Raw genomic sequence first — 19,537 nt, forward strand, 5'->3', positions numbered from 1 at the left:
CCACTTTGTTCTGCCAGATTCTATGCCTTGTACACAAAACTGGTTCACTAAAGTTCTCTGATGACAAAAATGCATCCCTTTCACGTGTGAGACGAAGGAGGTTTCTCCGTCAGACCCAAGCAGTTAAAAATTGGATCTGTCTCAGACGTTCACCTAGACGGTCGTCTGTTCACAGACGTTCGAACAAGCATGACCAAATCTACGTGTATGAGCTTTGTCCAGAGATGCTACGTAGTCTGAAGTGGGATAATAATGAGACTAAACACTCAGACAAGAAACGGACAAGGACTTTGGGACTGATGGTAAATAAATATTTATGTTAGTTTTGTGATAGAAGGAAATATTTACATAAGCTGTTTTTTTTTTTACTCTATGTCTGAGCGGAGAGCTTTTAAAGAGCGTCAGACAAGCTCTTGGCCTTTCTCCCACTCTTAGGAATGGTAATGGAATGAGCCTCAGACTGTGTTTCCATTGAAAAATGACCAAATATAGGCATTTCATTGGTGCTGGGGGCTGTGAGTTTGTGTATGCGTTTGTGGTGGACAGGCTGGGAGGCAACTGAAACATAACTGCCGAGCTTTCATTCAGTACATCTCTCAATCATTGCTGGGGAAGAATCTACTCCTGGAAGAACATGGATAGAGTCTCAGAGAGAGGGATGGAGTTTTCTTTTGTGCCAGAGTACTCTGGATGCTGTCCTGTGATTTCCCAACTTGTTCTGGCATGATGAGGGAAGTCCACAGCTTTGAGGGACACTGTTGGATAACAAGAAGCGGAGGAACAATCTCAAACCTATTGTGTTACCTCTGCCACCAGCCTGATGAGATGTCAGCGACGGCCTCTTTATGTATGTTTAGGAAGTAAAACCTTAATATGCTTGTTGTGGAGAAGTGTCTCAGACTCACCTCCTGGAGGGCCTGTTGTCTTCGGGTTCTTGTTCCAACCTGAGCAGTCAGACTATTGACCTTCTTATTTTCTAAATTAGACACAGACAGGATTTTCTCTTGAGGTCTTTTACAGTTCATTGCACAAGGCACTCAATTAAAGGTGCCGCTGCCTATTAATCACCTGGTTGGAGTGTTACAATTATACAGTCAATTATGTAGTTTGACCAACTATGTATTGTATGTTGGCATCAAAACCACAAGACACAGGGCCCCCCAGGAACTGCGGCTGAGAGCCCCGTGCTTGAGCTTCCCTTCTGTTCGTTCGTAATCAGTCTGAAAAGGAGAAGGAGCTTAGCAATGAGAAACCTAAGCACAGTATGTGAAAATATGTTACAGAAACTACCTCAAAGTACCATAGAAAATCAGAGAGATACAGTGGAATAGACATGAAACATATTTCACAGAAAACGTAACTCGTGTAACCTACTTACTGTGACTGATTTTTTTTTAAGGTGTGTTTTATTCTGGTTGTCACTTTTGAGAAATATTCACGCTAATCATTTATCCATCGGTCCATGGCCTTAAAGGCCTCTCATACTGTATCACAAACTGTAAAACATGTTTGTTGGCATTTATCACAATAAAAGAGTTTTAGGGCTTAATAAAGCCACCTGATGACTACAAGGTAGATGAGTCATTGTTTTCCAGAAAGTTACTTTTAATTCACATCTAGTCTAGTAAAAGTGTGAGCCTGATTTGAGTAAGGAAATTTGTTCTGGCTCCATGCCTACCTTAAAACAATCAACCCTGATATTTAGATATCTCATCACTGTAGCATTGTAGTGGGACTAAATACATGATGTTCAAAGGCTGTAAGTTATAACTCTCAGTTTTATTGTGATCAAAAGTTGTACTGTTTACGTACAATTTTAAAACACATTGCTCTCAAAAGGTGCATACAATTGCCTTCTGTACTATTCCTTGCACTTAAGGCACTGTAACCTGAAATACTGTAAGACAATTTCTTTAGATGTCAAGTGCAGTATATTTACATGATAGTAAACATTGGTATTATTAATATTGTAGTACTGTCAGTTTTCCCTTTACATCAACATACAGGTATAGTGTTTTTACACACTCTTAAGTACAGACACTTACCGTTAATCTAGTCAGCTCATATTAAAATTAGCATTTCCAATATAACGTCGTAAAAGAGTTTATGGGCCATACGCTTTCAAACATACATATTTACGATACACAGGAGACACATTATAACATGAGCAACGTTTTAGAAAGTTACCGTAATTGGGTGTATATCACGATAAAACGTATTAGTAACGTATCTGAACGTAACTACAGTTTTATTTTTCACTTTAAATCCATATGATGCGTTTAACAGTTGAACATCTGGAAGCTGTAGAAAAATAAATATTTACAAAGCTGTGTGAACATCATTCTTCTCAAAAACTCTTCGATACATACGAGAACTTAAGACCTGTAAAACTCTTTCATTGAACTACACATCGCCTAATTTATCATTTCAAGAATTATCTTCTCCTTTGTAAAGGTATGGACGACTCTTTTTTTCCTCTTATAAAAAACGCCTTGGGTGCGTTTGAGAACTTTATCCCCAGGCTTCCATTTAGCTAAGGCATGACATAATGTCCTTCTGTTCAATCGTATGGTCTTCTACGTAAATAGAGCGACATTAGCTGTTGGAACTTGTTTTTTTAGCTGTTGGAACTTGATCGGTGACCCAAGACACGTCATCTTACGTCACTATCGAGGGAAAAGTCGTCAGAATTTTGAAGATGGAGAATGAATTGTTACGGAAAGTAGTATAATAATTTAAATATTCAAGACGTATAGGCATGTATAAAACGTATGCTATGGTTGAATGTTTTCCTTTAGAAAACATACAATAACGTACATGTACAGTATCTGCTTACATATATGCGAACAATGTAATATCTAACTTAATGGTTTCCTTCCTAATTCTGAGCAACGCAAAATAGGCCAGTTAATTATTAAGTGGCTTTTTCTCGTGCTGAAAGCACAGAATCCTTTCGAATATCCACTTGACTGGTTACAATTCGATGTTAATTTTCGTCCCTTTATTTCGGTTTTATCACAAGCGTTTTAAATTAAAAATGCCGCTGTTTATCATTTTTAAACACAAAAAACAAAGCTACATGATTCTGCAAAGACATGTTATTCATGCATTTAACTTTAGAATATTAAACAGAATGTGATTTTTTTTAATTGCAGGTTCTGAACCTTAGTTGAAAAAAAGCCTAACGGAAAACATATTCATTCTCACCCAGCAACCAGCTTGTCGTCATATGTTTGTTAGAACTATCATTTGTAATATTTCGCAGAAAAGTTCGGAAATAATCTCGAGAAAGGGAAAAGGTGAGTGAACTACTTGTCTGGACCTACGATCTTAAAGCTGTGTAAAAGCTCGGCTGGCTCCGACTCCGACTCATTAGACAGGGATTTCAATGACATGGCCCAGAAAGTGCGTCTCTTCACGGTTTTGTTGTGTTGTACTGGAAGCTCTCCATACTGTTCTCAAAGGAGAGGTCAACAAAGAGGCTTTTTAGTATAGTCCTTAACAGTGGAGAGGATTTGCAATAAAGACTAGGAAAACTAGCAGTCGCAAACATGGCAACCCTGCACCCTTGACAGTCCAAGGCCAAGCCAGGAGGGGTAGGCGTGCAGTGACGTCACGTGAGGGAAGTGCAGCTCACGCGATAGGTGCCGGCTCTAATGCCAGTTAATTGCTGCTTGTCAAAGATGATTGGGCAAGCTGACAGGTGAGCGTGATCGAGGAGCCTACAAGCACAGCCATAGGAAAAGACGAAAGTCGAAAAGACAAGTCTTTAAACAATTTTGCCTGGCCAAATTGGGACGGTATATAATAAAAAAGGTAAATTAATTCAATCCATCTGAGCTCCCGCTAACGTAATCGACCCCTTAATTGAATAAATAATATGATAGTACTTAGCCCGTACTTAAATTGACCTATTCATGTTAAAGTTAACTTGAACTCTCAGGTTTAACAGCATATTACTGTAACACATACGAGTGGGCTTGCCAGCGCGGTGAAGTCACCGGCGGTGGACCTGAGGCGACAGCGGCACATACCCACGTGAACCTGAAAGCGATACAATATTATTACATATTTCAAACCGCTTAATTAGGTCAATTACGGCGTAGCTAAATGAATTAAAAGAATGAAAGTAGAATGAGGGACTGAGACCATCAGGCCAGCGGACCCTTGGGGTACAACAGAGATTCACACGGGACAAGCATTTCAGAACCTGCAAAAGGCACAGGAAATTCTGCAAAAATAGAGGTACTGTGATATTTTATGCAATTATCGTAGCCTTTTCATAACCTTTAAGCTTTAAATATCTGAAAAGACAAACTGCATTCAAACCCACCAGAGGTTATGATTATAAAGAACAGAGTTAAATGTTAAGGACACAATTGTGTTTGACAGTTATTACAGACTGCAGAGAGGGATCACCTGCAGCACATTGGTTAGATTATCTAATGCCATATGTGGACACAGTCATCCTGTTGAATAGTTGCACACAAAGGGGTCATTTATATCATGTTACTCAACCACTGTGTGCACCAGGGGCGCTGTATATAGAAATGTAAGAGCTCAGTCATTGTGCATTGCAGTCCCAGACAAACAGAGCTGATGCCATTCATCCCGCAGTGATTATTCATCCCTCATCCCCTCACCAGATTTACAAGAAAGTAGCTGCCAGAAATAGACAAGCAAAAGGTTGTTTCTGTCACATTATTCCCAGTGTGAAACATACCTGTCACCCGCAGCTTCAATAGACTCAATCATTCAATCTGTAAATTCAAAAAGACTTATAGAAAACACTTTGAATACAGAAACTGCAACCCTTGTTTCTAGGGAGCTGGTTCAGAACGTGCATCAGTGAGGGCCGTTCTGTATTCTGTCATTCGCTGTTCGGTTCAAGAACCTCTTCCAGCTTTTTCTTGGAGCATAGAAGCGATTTTAGTTGTGCTGTTGCACTCAGCTGCAACCCTTGATGTAAAGAACCCCATCCTATTCCTATAGCAGGCTGTTTTCATGTTTTCTTCATGAAAGAAATTATTCAAAATAAATTAAATCATTCAAAAGGAGTGATTGACTCACTGCATCCTATTTGGAAAGATCTACCTTCCTAGGTAGCTATTAAGAGGTGGGCATCCTAAATTTCTTGCACAACTAAAAATAAGTGTCCTTTTAGATGTTGTATACTCTAACACCTCCCTGTCACTTAGTAATATTAGACCTACAAGACCTATACTGTCACTTAGTGGGGATAACAGTGTCAGACAACAGCAGATCACCCATGCCAGAACTTTGTGAAAGATCTGGGGCCAAACTCCTGACAGAATCTTCCAAACATCCTGCCAGTCTCCTCCCGGAATCCCACAGGAAAGATCTTGTGGATTTCCATTCATAGGAAAAAATGAAGAAATCCTACATGAGTCTGGTATCTAAAATCTGATAGGATTTCTGCTTCTGTTCATTTGCGGCCATCTTTTCTGCCCATGTATGTGAGCTACCAGTTGGGTGAAAGCTGGATCTAAGTTTAGATCTGAATGTTACTGTTCTACTGTTAGGTCAAGATCACAGACTGGACTGGCTGAACTGAACCATGGTTGTTGGGTCACGTCAGATCACGTGAATCCATGCTTCTACAAGGAATGACAGCACAGGCTGCGGGGCGGCTGCAGTGTTTTTGACAGCACTGGTCCACCACAAGCCCAACTGGATCAGGTAACAAGAAGAAAGGCATATTGCCTGCAACATCACTGTCTAATATGTCTGAATCTAAAAATACGCCAGTGAAAACATGCTTAAAAAATCAGGGATAGAGGTAAAAAAAAATCAAACCTGCTGAATCTCCAGGCAATCTACACACGATTAAAATCCCAATGAGTGGCCAGGTAATCTACACTTGAATAAAAGGCCATACAAACAGCATTGCTCACACACTCTTCCAACATACTATAACCTTCCAACTCCAGTGCAAATCAACATAGCCTCACAGACACAGCCAAGCTTGGAGCGTTTTTCTCAGGAGCCCTACACACCACTGCCCCACCTGCGCCCTCTGTTGTCCAGTGTGTGCCAAGACAGGGAGGACCCAGGGACAGCGCCGCAGCAGGTACAGCCCGGATCAATCGTCGCTGTCCGCCTGCCCCCCATCAGTACTGCCGGTGATCACTCGGGCGGCTTCAGAGTTCGGAGTTCCCACGAGGCCTGTGAGCTGTCCATCTGCCCCCCAACCCCCAGCCCCCTCCCACCCCACCCCCTCCCCCAGCGCTCCTCCATGCTCCAGGTTAGTTTTATCTCAGCAGCTTCGGCACCTCGACCTGCAGGCGGGAAAGGAGAAATCACGTGTCTGGGACATTGCTCAGTACTGGTCGTTCATTCTTCATGTAAAGTTGGAGAAAAATGAGTGTGAAACTCCTGTCTGCAATGTCAGCTGCTGTTGTTAGACAGACATCTGTCTCTCTGGTTTACCAGAACGGTTACATAAGGAAGCAGATATCCCTGTGCTGCAGAGAACAAGTCGCAGTCGGCTTTTTGCCCTTGCTGAGATTATACATCTGCTGAAAGCACTTTTAAAGTGAAATTTAGGGAGCTGACTGTCAACGTGTCAGTTGTCTGGCTCCTGTGATTGATATTAGAAGGGTGCTGTGATGGCACATTTATGTTCAAGGATCTGAAAAAAATATATATTTTGTTCATCTTGGTTTCTTTATCTTTTTAAATATGTCATTTTCTTTGGCCATATTTTCACACACCACAGTGTTACTAATTATCAAATGATGAGAAAAAGCAGTTTCTGCACAGATGGCTCTTAAAATGTCTCATTGAAATGAGCACAAATCCTTTTTAATTAATAAAAACGTCTGCGTGGCTGGAAAAGTCAGAGTGCCCGTTAAGGGGAAGATATATTAAACTTATTTTCTACATAATTTTTAAAAATGGTCTAATTAATTACTTATGGAATGAAACATTATTACCACCAATTAATGACCAATTAACGATTTAACCAGGGGATAAGACAAGATGATCTTTCACATGGGAAAGCACACATCTGACAGCATGCCTTCAGACTGCACTTGGCTGTTTTTTACAGCTCACCCCACGATGGCATGTTAAAGAGAATGAGGAAATATCGGCAGACTCCTCCAACCCGCCCACTTTCGAGCCAAACATCACAAGATGAGTCACAGGAAGCACAGCCCCCACACCAGAGGTTCAGTGTTGATTGGAGGACAGGTGCGTCCATCATCAACAGGCTTGGGCTACATGGGTCACTGTGTTACCGAGAGCAGAGAGAGCTCTGCTTGACTGATTGTACCCGACTCTCAGTGCCTGCCTATTTCTTGGTGAATCCCACTGACAGTCCAGTCCAGCAGGCTTTGTGAGTAATTTATACTGTAATCCTCAATGAGCACAGGTATGGAAATAATGATAATAAAGACTAAGTTAGTAAACAATTGACTCAAATGAAGTTATTAGAAAACCTGAAGACAGAGAGACGGGGACCGGGAGAGAGTATCAGTGGGCTATACTCTAAAACGCTGTTCCCTCTCCATTTGGTTTAAATGTCTGTGTTTAAGAGGTCATTTACTGGCACACCTGACTAGTACTATCAGAAAGGCAATCACACATCTGTACTTAACATGTACAAATGTCTGTGCAGGGTACCAATACATTTTCGGATACATTTTTCCCCCCTTGTCTTTCAGTTTTGGCTCTGTTTGATAATTATTTATTTATAGCAGGGTAGCGGTTTGGACAAAGTCTGTTTTGCTCAGGGGCATAGTGGCAGAGCCCCCACCTGGGATGTGAACCTGCAACCCCCTGGTCAGGATTTCCCGGCTGCTCTAAACCCCTGAGATCTCTCTGTCCCCGGGTGTGAGGGTGTAGGGGCTTCTGCCCGGCTCTACCTTCTTGAGCTGTTTGATGTTGCTGTTGCGGATGGAATCCAGCAGCTGGTCCCGGGTGTTCTTGTCGCGGGGTGGGGTGCTGCCCCTGTCGTCCAGCTTCCTCTGCGAGACGGGGGTCAGGGAGTTCCGGAGGGCCTCGCCGTCCAGGGCGGGCGCGGGGGGCGGCGGAGGCGGAGGGGGAGGAGGTCCGGCCGCCCCCGCTTTTCTGGGTGACACTTTGGGGGACGACCAAGGGGAAGACTGCGGGGAGGGCTTGGGGGAGGGCTTGGGGGAGCCCTTTAGAAGGCCCCCTCCGACTTTGGGGACCTCCAAGGAGCCCTTTTTGTCCCCGTCCCCCAGGGCCTGCTTCTGTTCCTGGAGGCGCCGCTGCCTCTGCTTGTCCATGTTTCGGCTCAGGATGTTGGTCATGGTCATGCGGGGCCCCGCCAGCTCGAAGTGGTAGCCCAGTTTCAGCAGGGTGGTGTTCTCCTTCAGGATCTTGGCCATCTCCATCTCCGTCTTGCCGCCGCAGATGTGCCGCTGGTTGTGGAAGCGCAGCTCGGTGAGGGTGGTGTTGTTCTGGAGCGCGCGGACCAGCGCCATGATGCCCTTGCCGGTGAGGTGGTTGGAGTCCAGGTTGATGCTGGTCAGGGTCCTGTTGGAGCGCAGGGTGTTGGCGATGGCGAAGGCCACGTGGTCGTCGGCGCGGGTGTTGGCCAGAGCGAAGACCCTCACGTGGGTGTTGTCCCCCAGCGCGTCGGCGAAGCGGATGAGGGTGTCGTTGTTGATGACGTCCGAGTTGTTGATGTTGAGCTCGGTCAGCTCGGGGTCATTGTTCTGCACCTTCTCCAGGGGCTCGTCGAATATGCTGGGGGTGGCGTCGTCCTCCTGCTCCTCCCCTGTCGCGTTGCTTCCAGGACTCTCTCCCGCTGTGCCGGATTCCGGCTCTTCGTTCTTGAGTGGCTCCCTGGGCTTCTTCTCATTCTCTTGAGAGGGCTTCCCCTCCCTGGACACCTGTTCAGGCTGAGATCCGGTCTTGACGTTCACGCTACACCTATCCTCACCCTTGGGCTTCTTGTCCTGCTTCCTGCTGTCCGGCGTGTCTCCACGTTTCTCCCCTTGGTCTGACTTGCCTATCCTGTCTGGACAGTCCGGGCCTTCTCTCTTGCCCTCCTTGGTCTGGCTGTCCCTCTCCTCTCTCCTGCACGCTCCTGTCTTGGGTTCCTCTCTCTTGGTTTTCCCTGGAGTGCTGGGCCCATGGTCTTTCTTGCGCTCCATGCCCTGGCAGTTCTTCTCCTCCCTCCTGTTCTCCTGTTCCTTGCGGGCGGCGGCCCCTCTCTTGCGTGGGGTGTCCTCGCAGGGGCTGCCCACTTCCTTTCCAGCCTTCTCCACACTCTCCTTGCTGTTGGACCTGGAACAGCGTTTCTCCTGGCTGAGGCCCATCCTCCGCAGGTACTCCTGCTTCCTGCTCTCTTTCTTGGGCTCCCCCTCTTGTGGCTTCTCCTTCTCCCCCACCTTGAGGTCTTTGGTTGTGTCCAACGGGACTCCCTCCTAGACAGGGACACAGAAGGACAGATTTAATTTGCATGCGGACCGGCACAATCACAGGATGGACTTTAGCTTAGCTGAAAGACCTGCAATCTTTGTTGCCACTCTAAAGGACAAATTGTCATCTATTAAACTTTGAAAAATATTGGGAAATAAGTGCCAGGGAATAACACTGTTCCAAATAAAGGCTGCCTCAAGAATTTGTGTTCCTACTCTGTATTACAAGCTAACAAATGAAGTGTGTACCATAATTCACTTTTGCGATTTAAAAAACTGTCGGGAAAGGTTTCTCTTGGCGGACAGAGAGGACGGAGAGGAAGAATATCACCAGCGCGCGCCACCTCAACAATCAGCAATATATAATGGACATTCAGAACCTCCTGCAACATTGTTTCTCTTCTCATCATCTCCGATTTGGCACTCAAGAGTGTTTCTTTAGAAAAAGAAATTCTCAAAAATATCCATTACAATAGCAAGGATATTTGCTAGAAGCAAAGATAAGAATTATATATAACCCATGTTCATTGCTGACTGGTGGGGCACATGAAATATTAAAAAAGTTGTTTTTCATAAAATGCAAGTTATTCAAATTAAAAAGATGCTAAAATACAAATGCCATATCTTAAACAGATAAGGACACCAAGACATAGATAACACTAGATAAAGGGGTCACACATTAGAAAGTTATTTTAAAGACCACGGCTTGTCATTTAAAGATCTAAATTGATACGTATGAAAATTCTGTTTTGGATTATAAGCAGCCGACTAGTAAAATTTTTTGGGCCATAAACATCACTTTTATGGTGCAGTATTAAGCTTTTGATGTGACAGACATAAGAACAAATATTTAAAATCTTTGTTTAGAAAAGAGCCCTGAGTCAAGAGAAGAAATACAACATGACAAGCAAGAGTACACTGATATTTTCACATTATCAAGCTCTCAATATAGAAATTCTAACCAAACATTTATTCATGTCAACCGACTCATCTCCGTTCTTTGTGTATAGAGCCAGGTCAAAGGATAAAAATCTCTGATTCGTCAAAGCCACCTCTCGCTGACCCGCCTCCATACGGCTTATTAGCACTGACATCGGCAGCTAGGCGTTTTTTATTTTTTAATCACATGGAATCGTGGAAATGCACAAGGCATGAGGTCAGATTTGCCCTATTTACATTGTAAGCGGCAAGCCATTTTCAGAAGGTTTACTGGGGAGGATAGCTCCGCCAGCGCAGTCCGAGATTTGTGAGCTTCTGCGTTTGCTGCCGTGAGGAACTGCAGTTCCCTCAGATGTGTCCTTAAAAGGCAGTGTGCATGTAAACCAGCAGCCCAGGAATTTCATCTGCCCAGGATCTCCAGCTCCAGAAAACCAGCCCTGACTTCCACACTGCTTCTTTCTGTGCCTATCCTGGAAAAATGGGGGCATTTTAAGACCCCCTTTAAAACACAATTCTAGTGAAAATGCATAGGACTTGAATGCATATCGCAGCATAGCAATGCAGTAATACTTTTGGCAGGTTTTTCCAGACACTGTGTTTAAATTCAAATAATAGGACGGTTTCTAAGGAGGGGCATTTATCCCCAGCAAACTCTCATCTATGCTGTGTTGGGGTGTTGATTACACTACACTCATAATTCCTTGTGTAAAATAAATTGTATCCGCAGTTCTCAGTGGCTAATGGGTGTCCTCAGGGTCCAGGTTTGACATTTGCGTCTGGAAGGTCTTAATCCTCATTTGAGAGCTGTGTCCAGGTCTGATCATTAAAAAAAGCCAGCTATTCCGCAGGTATGACTCGCTTGGCACCACAGTGTTGTCAGCTCATGTGTCCCGGCTGAAACATGCTTCCAGAGGCCTTTGTTGAACGTAAAGATCCCGCTGCCTAGCAACATCGAGCAGCGCTGGACCCCAGTGAGTGGCTGACATTTCACCGGTCTGATCAAGACTGAAACACTTCGCTTTCCTCTTCCCCTGGGCGTTGTGCAAACAAACAGCAACAGTGGTTTCATCGGCCTTTGCTACACAGGTGGCTTGTTTCCAACACTTCTGAGCAACAAGCCCCACGGTTTTGGTACAGGATAGTTTCCTTAAAGGATCAGCTGAGGACAAAAGTACTTCAGACTTGGAATGGCGGTACACCGCGCTGTACGTGGTTCACTTGCACTCCTGTTGTGCAGGCAACACTAGCAAAACAGAACTTCTGAGAAGACTTGTTAAAGGTCAAGAGGACAGCTCCCGATGCTTCAGCTATAGGCCACAGGGCATTGTGCTACACATACACTTTCTTGCGATCTGCTCTTCATAAGGTTATTTTGGGACAAGTGATTCAGAAAACTGCCACAGACCATCACACATGTACTAGGCTTTGAGCAGATCCTGCATTCGATCAGGCCTCAGCCACCCTGGGTAGCCTCACTGCTCTCCAGACACAAACAGGCGCTCTGGTTGTTTCTACAGCGTCCTGACGGTGTCCTGTTCTAAAGGAGAAGAAAAGAGAAAGCTATGTTTCATAGGAGTTCCACTACGCTGATGAGCTTTCTCAGGGATGAAAACCATTATACAAATGCAATTGTTTTTATTACACTTTTTATTAAGAGTTGTGAAATATCTCCCTTGCTCTGGCAAGCTCAACACATAACCTAAATGAATTTAAATAGCAGATCCACAACTGTCCTTGTTGTGGATCTCTGCGGGTTCTTTTCTCACAATGGGTGGAGATCACTGCTCTCCCCTGGGAGGCAGATCCCTCCCTGGGGGGGATGTTCATGGAGACATGCAGGGCGACAGTTCCATCTACCCATTTTGTCAATGCCGAAGCCTCTCCCAGCAAGCAACAGGCGCAAGGCAGGGTACACCCTGGACGTTACGCCAGTCCATTGCAGGGCATGCGCAGATATAAACACACACACTCACACCAGGGCCAATTTTTCCAATTAACCTACCAGTATGTGTTTGGACTGTGGGAGAAATCCAGAGCACCCAGAGGAAACCCATGGAAATATTATAGCATACAAACTCCACACAAATAGCACCCCAGGATTTGAACTCAGGCCCAAGCACTGTGAGGCAACCATATCACCCCAAACTATAGTCAAGGTGTCTAAATAATTAAGGGCCTTGGAGTCTTTTTGGTAACTTCATGCTACAATATGCACTTCAAATCAGCACTCCCGCTCAAGAAAAATGATTGAGCAAGATTCTTGGTCTATTTTGGTCTCATTAATTCTAACAGCTCTAACAGTATTAATTGAGCATGTAAGTCAGTAGTTCTACTTTTAGCATTTTATTATTAATAGTATTCATCAATAGTATGTGCTTTTATGGGTATTCAAACAATGGGCTTAAACAAGTCCTGCAGATGAAATAGAGTGAGGGCACAATGCAGTGTAGAAGTGACACAGTCTCACAGACACTTAACCACGCACAGACCTAGGAGACACTGGTGGAGGCTTATACAGAATGCCCAAGAAGAAGCAAACACAGGAGTGGGATGAGGCAGGCCAGAGAGGTGGGTAATCGTTTAAATAATGCCATTTTCTACTTTCCATCCTGAACTGACGTTCTGCATTTCACAATACACTCGCAACGCCCACTGCACAGAAAGCACGCCCTGTGACTGAGTTTAGCTCGGGAACTGGAACCAGAATTCTCAGCTCCTCACGCTGCTTATTTACCAAGTTCTGCTGTGTTACGCTTCCCTACGGTCTTTCATTTTTAATGGAGCTGTACTGTAATTCCACACTGCACTTCTCTGTGCTACATTGTCAATCCACTGCGCCTTCAGCATTCTCTCTTCCTCACTCTTATCTGTGCTGCACAGGAGGCACACCGCAGCTCCCTGCTCACGCCCCTTCATTCTCACTTAGCTTAATTCAAAAGCGAGGGCCCACCTCAGCAAGGAGGAATTATTTTCCAAGCGAAAACACATAGCCGGGCTGTGGTGTGACAGAGACGCTCGGGGGTATTATCTTACTGGATCCCATTTCAAGCACCACGCTCGGGGCAGTATTCCTGGAATGCATGCCCTGGGTGCCAGGGCCTGATAAAGTTACTCATCCCTTTCCTCACTCAGATAAGAGGGAGCACCTTGCTCTCACACCAGCTATAAGACATCCGCCTGCCCCGTTTACAAATCTGCCTAATCTCCATATCAGAACCGACTGGATGTGAGAGGGAAGAGCCTGGTTCCTGCACCAGGATCAGTATTCCGAAACCTAGCAGCATTGTCCAGGCCTTCTCCTGTCCCTGTGTTATTATCATCCATCCGCACAAGCCTCTGCATCAGTCCCTGCACGATCACTGAAGGTCAAGACTGTTTTTTTATGGCCAAGGTTGAGCTTGGTTGTGTGAGGTCAATGCACAGGCCACAAGTACCACTCAGAAAACCTGTTTCATGAATAGATCAGAATGGGGGATGTGGTGAGGAAATTACAGGAAGGAGGGGTGCAAAGTGAGTTAATTTTCCTCCAAGTAAATAAAGAGTGGAGAATGGGAACCAGAGTCTTGTGTTGCTCCAATCGGCCAAAGAGGATTTGTGAGGGAGTCACAGGCTTCAGAATTGTTCTCGTGAAGGAACACAAATAAATATGTTTCCATGAATCCCATCACTGTTGTTGCCAAAATAAAAAAAAATGACTTGAAATTCAAACTGTCTTAAAGTGATCTTATTTAAACCCCTTTTCTAGATAGTGTCCTCCCAAAACAGGAGATCCTCCTAAATGCCCTGTTTCCCCCTGCAATGCAGAATATAAAGTCAGTTCCAGCTGACCTCCTGTAGTGTCACTCTTCTATTATTCCTGCGTCTTCTCTGGATCTGCCTCGTTGCTACAGCTTAAGAAGTAGCAGCACTCTGCTGTCAGGCTTCTAGCCCTTCCAACACAGGGTTATAAGTGCTTCAGCTCTTATCTCTGGCCAGGGGAGCTGATATCATCTCCAGGAAATCAGCAAAGAGAAACCAGCAGAAATAAGATTACATTTAGGCTCTCTTCAGGTCCAAGACAGTGAACCCCTCTGAGCGAGATTTAGCACTGTTTGTATTCTGTCCAGCCATTAGCAAAGTCAAACTATACAACAGCAGAACACAACCAAACAAAGGACTAATGAAGCCTTATTATATTTACTGCCTGCTACCCTTAGAAAATAATTGACCTATTTCAAAGAAATGAGAAAATCAGGGTTCCCAGAACCTGCTTGTGGGGCTTGCTATTGTGGAGTTTTTGGGGACCAATCCAATATTCCACTCTGTTGCTGGGACAAGAGTGTCCTTCCTCCATGGACTCTTTATGGACAGGCTGCTTTTTCCACCACAATCTGGGAGGCCTTGACATATCATTGGGTGTGAAACAAAAAAAGAATCTAACATTTTTAAAACATTGAAAGCTGGGCCAGACTAGCGCCACCTAATACCAGACCTGGGGAAAATCATCCACACAGAGTATTTACATACCGTGGGTGTAGCCAAATACATTAGCCTATGTGCACCCAGTGTTGAAGGTCATGAGAGAGAGTATTAATTCAAATTGAAATCGATGTAATTCTAATGTGAAGCCTTTGGCATGGTGTAACGTGCCCGAATAGAAGGTTCAGACCCAGAACGTACTGAGGGATGTGTTGGGTATGGATTCCTGGGTGTGTTTTGACCTCAGTTTCCTGGTACCCTGGCACTGACATAACTCATATTCCTTGTACGCCAGAGGATATGGCTTAGTTAAGGAGTTAAAGAGGTCTTGGACAATGCAGGAACTGCATAACAAGGATTAACCTCACCACGAACAGGATCCCAGCTCCAGATCTCACCTCTCCGGGAATAAACCAGTGGAAATGGCCTAGGAAGACTCAAGCAAACCTGAAGGATGATAAAGAAGGACTTATCTCCTACAATGGCTCTCTTGCTCCTCGCCTTCAAAGCAGATTCATATCAGATTGGGAAAAAAGTTTTTAAAAAACACAGTCGTTAAAATCAAATCTGTGTCTCTGGAGACTAGGGAATGAACAAGCCTCCCCAGTGGGTAGAAGGAGGAGAAATGCAAGCTGCCTCCTAAAAAGAACTGCTTAACGCCTCACGCCTGCTTCATTCAAAAGACCACAATCATGAAGAAATCACTAGGGGTCCACGGGGAAGGTGTCCCTCTACTTTGACAATGACATTTTGATACCATTTTAGGAACTGTTGAGTGATTTCAATACAGACAACCAGTCTTTAGCACAAATTGTTTGGGAATTAAAATTCAATGAAAGCCCTGCTGGGAGAGGGGGTGGACAAACTATACTGCAAACATGCTGCCTACACTAGTTCTCTTTTCCTGGAGCAGTTCCCAAAAACACCAGGGGGGCATTGCTGGGAGGGAACTGTCATCGAGCGATCTACCAGCTACGAAAGCTCGGCCCGGCGGACATTTTTCCAGAATCCACGGGCCTTGCAGACGTTCGCTCCAGGAAGAAGCTCGTCTACACAAGGCTCGGCCAGAGCCCTGGCCCTCTGCCCTCGTCAGGAGCAGATGAACGTGTGCCTCAGTGTCTATAGTCCCACACACGCTTGCCTGCAGAGCCACAGCTGTGCTCTTACACAGGCCCACCCTGCTCTCCCGGACTCGGGCTACTGCCATAATCTTCTGTACAAAGGATTGTCACACGGTACTGCATAGCAGATTCATATCAGATTTGGGAAAAAGGAAAAAGAAAAATACTCCTGTTATCCTATTTCAGAACCAGAGGACACACGTGGTTTGGTGAAACTCATAAAAGGAGGCAGTTCTCTCCACAAACCGTTGTGGGAGTGTGGAACAAGCTACTCAACCATGCTGTTGAAGCCCAATCACTGGCTTTGAAACAGCTTTATGTGCTTTCACTGTGCCTGCATGTTCACGTTCTTTTTGTGTGTGTTACTCGCTGTGCAGCACAGTGCTTGGTCTTCAGAATCATGCAGATATTTGTATCATGAACATGGAGCCACAGTTGGGAAACCAGGCAGGGTTTCAGGAACTCGACATATGGTATCTTCAAGCTCTGTAAGAGGAAATGTCACTCCGCGGGACAGAGCTTACAGAGACATGCATGAGGAAAGACTCAAGACACACACAGTGAGAACTTGTGGCCGGGTCTTCTGCTCATTTCTTTTCTCAGTGGAGCTATCAAGGGAGACTTTGACAGCACCCCATTTTTCTTGTTTCCTGTTCTTCATCTAATCTTGTTGTTAAAGTTTTAAAGACTCAGAAGACCCCCTCTCTCTCCCTCTTGAGACCTCATACGACAGTCGTTACTCTGCTGTGTCTCTCTGCAGAAAATCAAGCTCTGTGGAACGTAAGAAGGAGGGAACAAACTTTTCCTGTTTGCAGTCTGTTGTGTTCTGTGGTGAAGAAAGTCAACAGGACCAAACACATTTTGTAACAATTACAGTTCTATTTGTTTACACGAGCACAGCTCTTTAAAATTGTCAGTCTCATATTCTTGGCTTGTACACACAAAGTAAAAGTTCCTGATTGTAAGTCATGTTAGAAATGGGCATCTGCAAAAGCAAATTATTTATAATAGTAGTATTAATATAGTAAGGAAGACATGAACTGGATGATCACAATGCTCTAAATCTATGTCTGCACACCCAAAGAGATTGAATTTATTGTTTATAGATTCACAATTAAGAAGATGAATAAAGCTGCGTTATCCTATATCCTGTGTAGGACCCCTCATCAGTATTTCTATCTCCAGAATTGCAGACTGCTTTGATGTGGATTCCTGGCTGTGCACTCTTTCTTCTCTACGGTACAACGTGTTTTGTTTTCCCTGGTGCTTCACTGAAATTCTGAACGCTTTATATTGAATTATGTTTCACAGTGTAAAGTAACAAAACAGGATATTTGTATGGATCTCAACAGTGTTCTTGTCCTGGTTTATAGCTGCCTGAATTTTACTGACAATGTTGTGGCTCATCACTTTCAAGAGATCAATCGTCGTGAGAGGCTGTGAAATTGGTCGCATCTCAAACAAAGATGTCTTAAAAACCGCAGCTACAGGCCGTATTGTGAATAAGCAATCTCTGTTATCCTGCATTGACAGCAGAGGGAATACTGATCACCAGATACAGTACGTCCTCTGCACTCACAGCGAAGAGCAGCGCAACCTGGTCGAGCCAGCTTGCCTGCTGGCCGCAAGTCTATCTGCATTAGTCTGACAAGTTCACTGTGCAGAGGGGTGCTGACTCAAACTCCCATCCAGCCGCCCGTATCTTTAATCTGCTGGCAGGAGTGCTGTTTGTGTCAGGGAGTCCCTGTGACGTGCGCGTTATTGACACTAGACAACCTCCGCCAGTCAAAACGAGATTTGTAGGCTTTATCGGCTCCACATAAAACCAAAACTGTTTTATGTTTTGAATAAACACGATTAACACGATAAGCGGCACATCCAGAACTGGGATTTGCCACGCCAAAGACAATGTCCCCAAAGTCTTCTGAGAAACCCGTACCGAAAGAGACAAACACGCTGAACTTTCGGGAACGTTAGCTGAATGACTCCCGAATTTCCCCTAAGTAGCATACCAGCGTTGCCACGAGAATCGTGCATTTCTGGCAAAAAATGATGGCACTGTTTCGAATGAAATTGAACCGCGTTTGTTTTATAAAAGCTTTTTCTCTGGTATTTTTTCTTGGAATTCCAGTCTCCAACGGGAACTCAGAGAAAAAGACAAAGGAGGCATGATAGCAGGATGCAAACAACGTTTAAAGTTCAACCCTGGATCTGGGAGTCTTCGGACGCTCCCCCCTACCTCCACTGAGAGCTCCCTCTGGATGAGCTTCTTCGTCTCCCGCTCACAGTAGTGCAGCATAGCCTCTCGGTTGTAGGTCCCCGACGGTTGTTTGTCCGTCTGGTTCCGCTGCCGGAGCCCGACGGGCACGTTGGGGTCGGGTTCGGCCACGTCCAGTTCTTTCTCCAGCTCTTCCATCTCCTCAGGCGACAGGTTGGCCAGCAGGTTGTCGATGTCGGGATCCTCGCTCACCTGTCGTCTGTATCGCGACATCCTGGACATGTCGACGACCTGGCTGCTAACGAAACCTGGAAGATACAGGAGTATGGGCTTCCACCACTAAAAAAAAAAGTAAAAATAAAATGTCCACACCAGGTCAGCAGCTCCTCCAGAAACAAAAAGGCAGGTCCAGTCTGCTGAGGTACCGCACGCTGGAGCGAGAAACCGAGCTGCTCTGTCCTGGCAAGCGGGCAGCGCAGAGTGGACAACCAGCGGAGCCCGGGAGCCTGTGAGCAGCGAGACTAGCCTATCAAAGCCGTCTGAAATCCGAGGACATTCCTTGAAATCCTCCGCAGCTCCATGCCCAAATTTAGTTCACAACATTTAGCCTTTTAAAGGCAATAGGAAGAAGGGGGTGAGAGTCGGGTGAAATGTAAAAGCATGAGATGCTGATACGAAGCTGTAGAGTCAGAGTTTTTTTTCCCCTCGTAATGAAACATCATTAAAAGTTTTGGTTCTCAGGCTCTGGCTGGGAGACCACAAATACTAAATTTGGAAGGCAGAATTCTTTATTCTTTCCTGGCAACAACTTTGAACTTCATTGCAAGTGTTCCGTTTTAACTTTTTGTTTGTGTACAACAGAAGAGTTGAATTATTCTGTCTTTCAAAGAATCGAAGGAAGTGCAATGAAAAATATAAATGCACAAAAGTATCAAAATACATGTTCATGAAAAAATTGGGTCAGAAACAAAAAGCAATATTTGTGAAAAGCCGAGACGAACGATAAAAGATGAGTGACAACATTGGTACTACGGAGAGGCACCGTGCCAGCTGGCTCGCTGGTCGCTTCCTCTGGGTAGCGGTTCTCCTCAGACCTCGGACCCCGCCTGCTGCTGCCCAGTCCCGGACCCCACCGTGTTCGGGGTGTCACATGCGTGTGAGGGTTAACTGTGGTGCATCATGGCTGCAGTCATGAACTGCACATGTAAGCATTGTGAAACCGTGCTAAAGAATGGTGCAGCGTACCTAGGCATCGTAATGCGTAATAGCTTAATATGCACGACAGGTAGCGCTATATAAAGGTGTCAACTAAGCAAATGATAATACGAAATAAGGACTATTGCTGGCGCGTTAACCGGGTTTCGACACATTTGATACACGTTAATCCG

The 19,537-nt window shown here is 44.9% G+C and overlaps 1 protein-coding gene and 1 long non-coding RNA gene across 2 annotated transcripts; one reads left to right on the forward strand and one right to left on the reverse strand.

The window, feature by feature from the left end:
* Window positions 1-1,760: 1,760 nt before the first annotated feature.
* On the reverse strand, window positions 1,761-18,696 carry lmod1b (leiomodin 1b (smooth muscle)). The gene is made up of 3 exons (XM_015342368.2): window positions 18,171-18,696; window positions 7,890-9,419; window positions 1,761-6,299 (listed from the first exon to the last, which is right to left on the reverse strand). Exons 1-3 carry the CDS (start codon window positions 18,429-18,431, stop codon window positions 6,273-6,275), a joined length of 1,818 nt encoding a protein of 605 aa, XP_015197854.2. The 5' UTR covers window positions 18,432-18,696; the 3' UTR covers window positions 1,761-6,272.
* Window positions 4,161-7,413, forward strand: LOC138239196 (uncharacterized). The gene is made up of 3 exons (XR_011189647.1): window positions 4,161-4,245; window positions 5,544-5,700; window positions 7,073-7,413. It is a non-coding gene; the product is annotated as an uncharacterized lncRNA (long non-coding RNA).
* Window positions 18,697-19,537: the final 841 nt, after the last annotated feature.

Source organism: Lepisosteus oculatus, chromosome 5, assembly GCF_040954835.1.
Source record: "Lepisosteus oculatus isolate fLepOcu1 chromosome 5, fLepOcu1.hap2, whole genome shotgun sequence".
Classification (NCBI taxonomy): Eukaryota; Metazoa; Chordata; class Actinopteri; order Semionotiformes; family Lepisosteidae; genus Lepisosteus; species Lepisosteus oculatus.

Excerpts from the sequence above, each read along its gene's own strand:
- lmod1b (XM_015342368.2), bottom strand. The coding sequence starts at position 18,431 with ATGTCCAGGATGTCGCGATACAGACGACAGGTGAGCGAGGATCCCGAC. Across the intron at positions 9,420-18,170 it reads AGAGGGAGCTCTCAGTGGAG|GAGGGAGTCCCGTTGGACAC; the intron begins GTAGGGGGGAGC and ends GTCCCTGTCTAG. Across the intron at positions 6,300-7,889 it reads ACATCAAACAGCTCAAGAAG|GTCGAGGTGCCGAAGCTGCT; the intron begins GTAGAGCCGGGC and ends TCCCGCCTGCAG.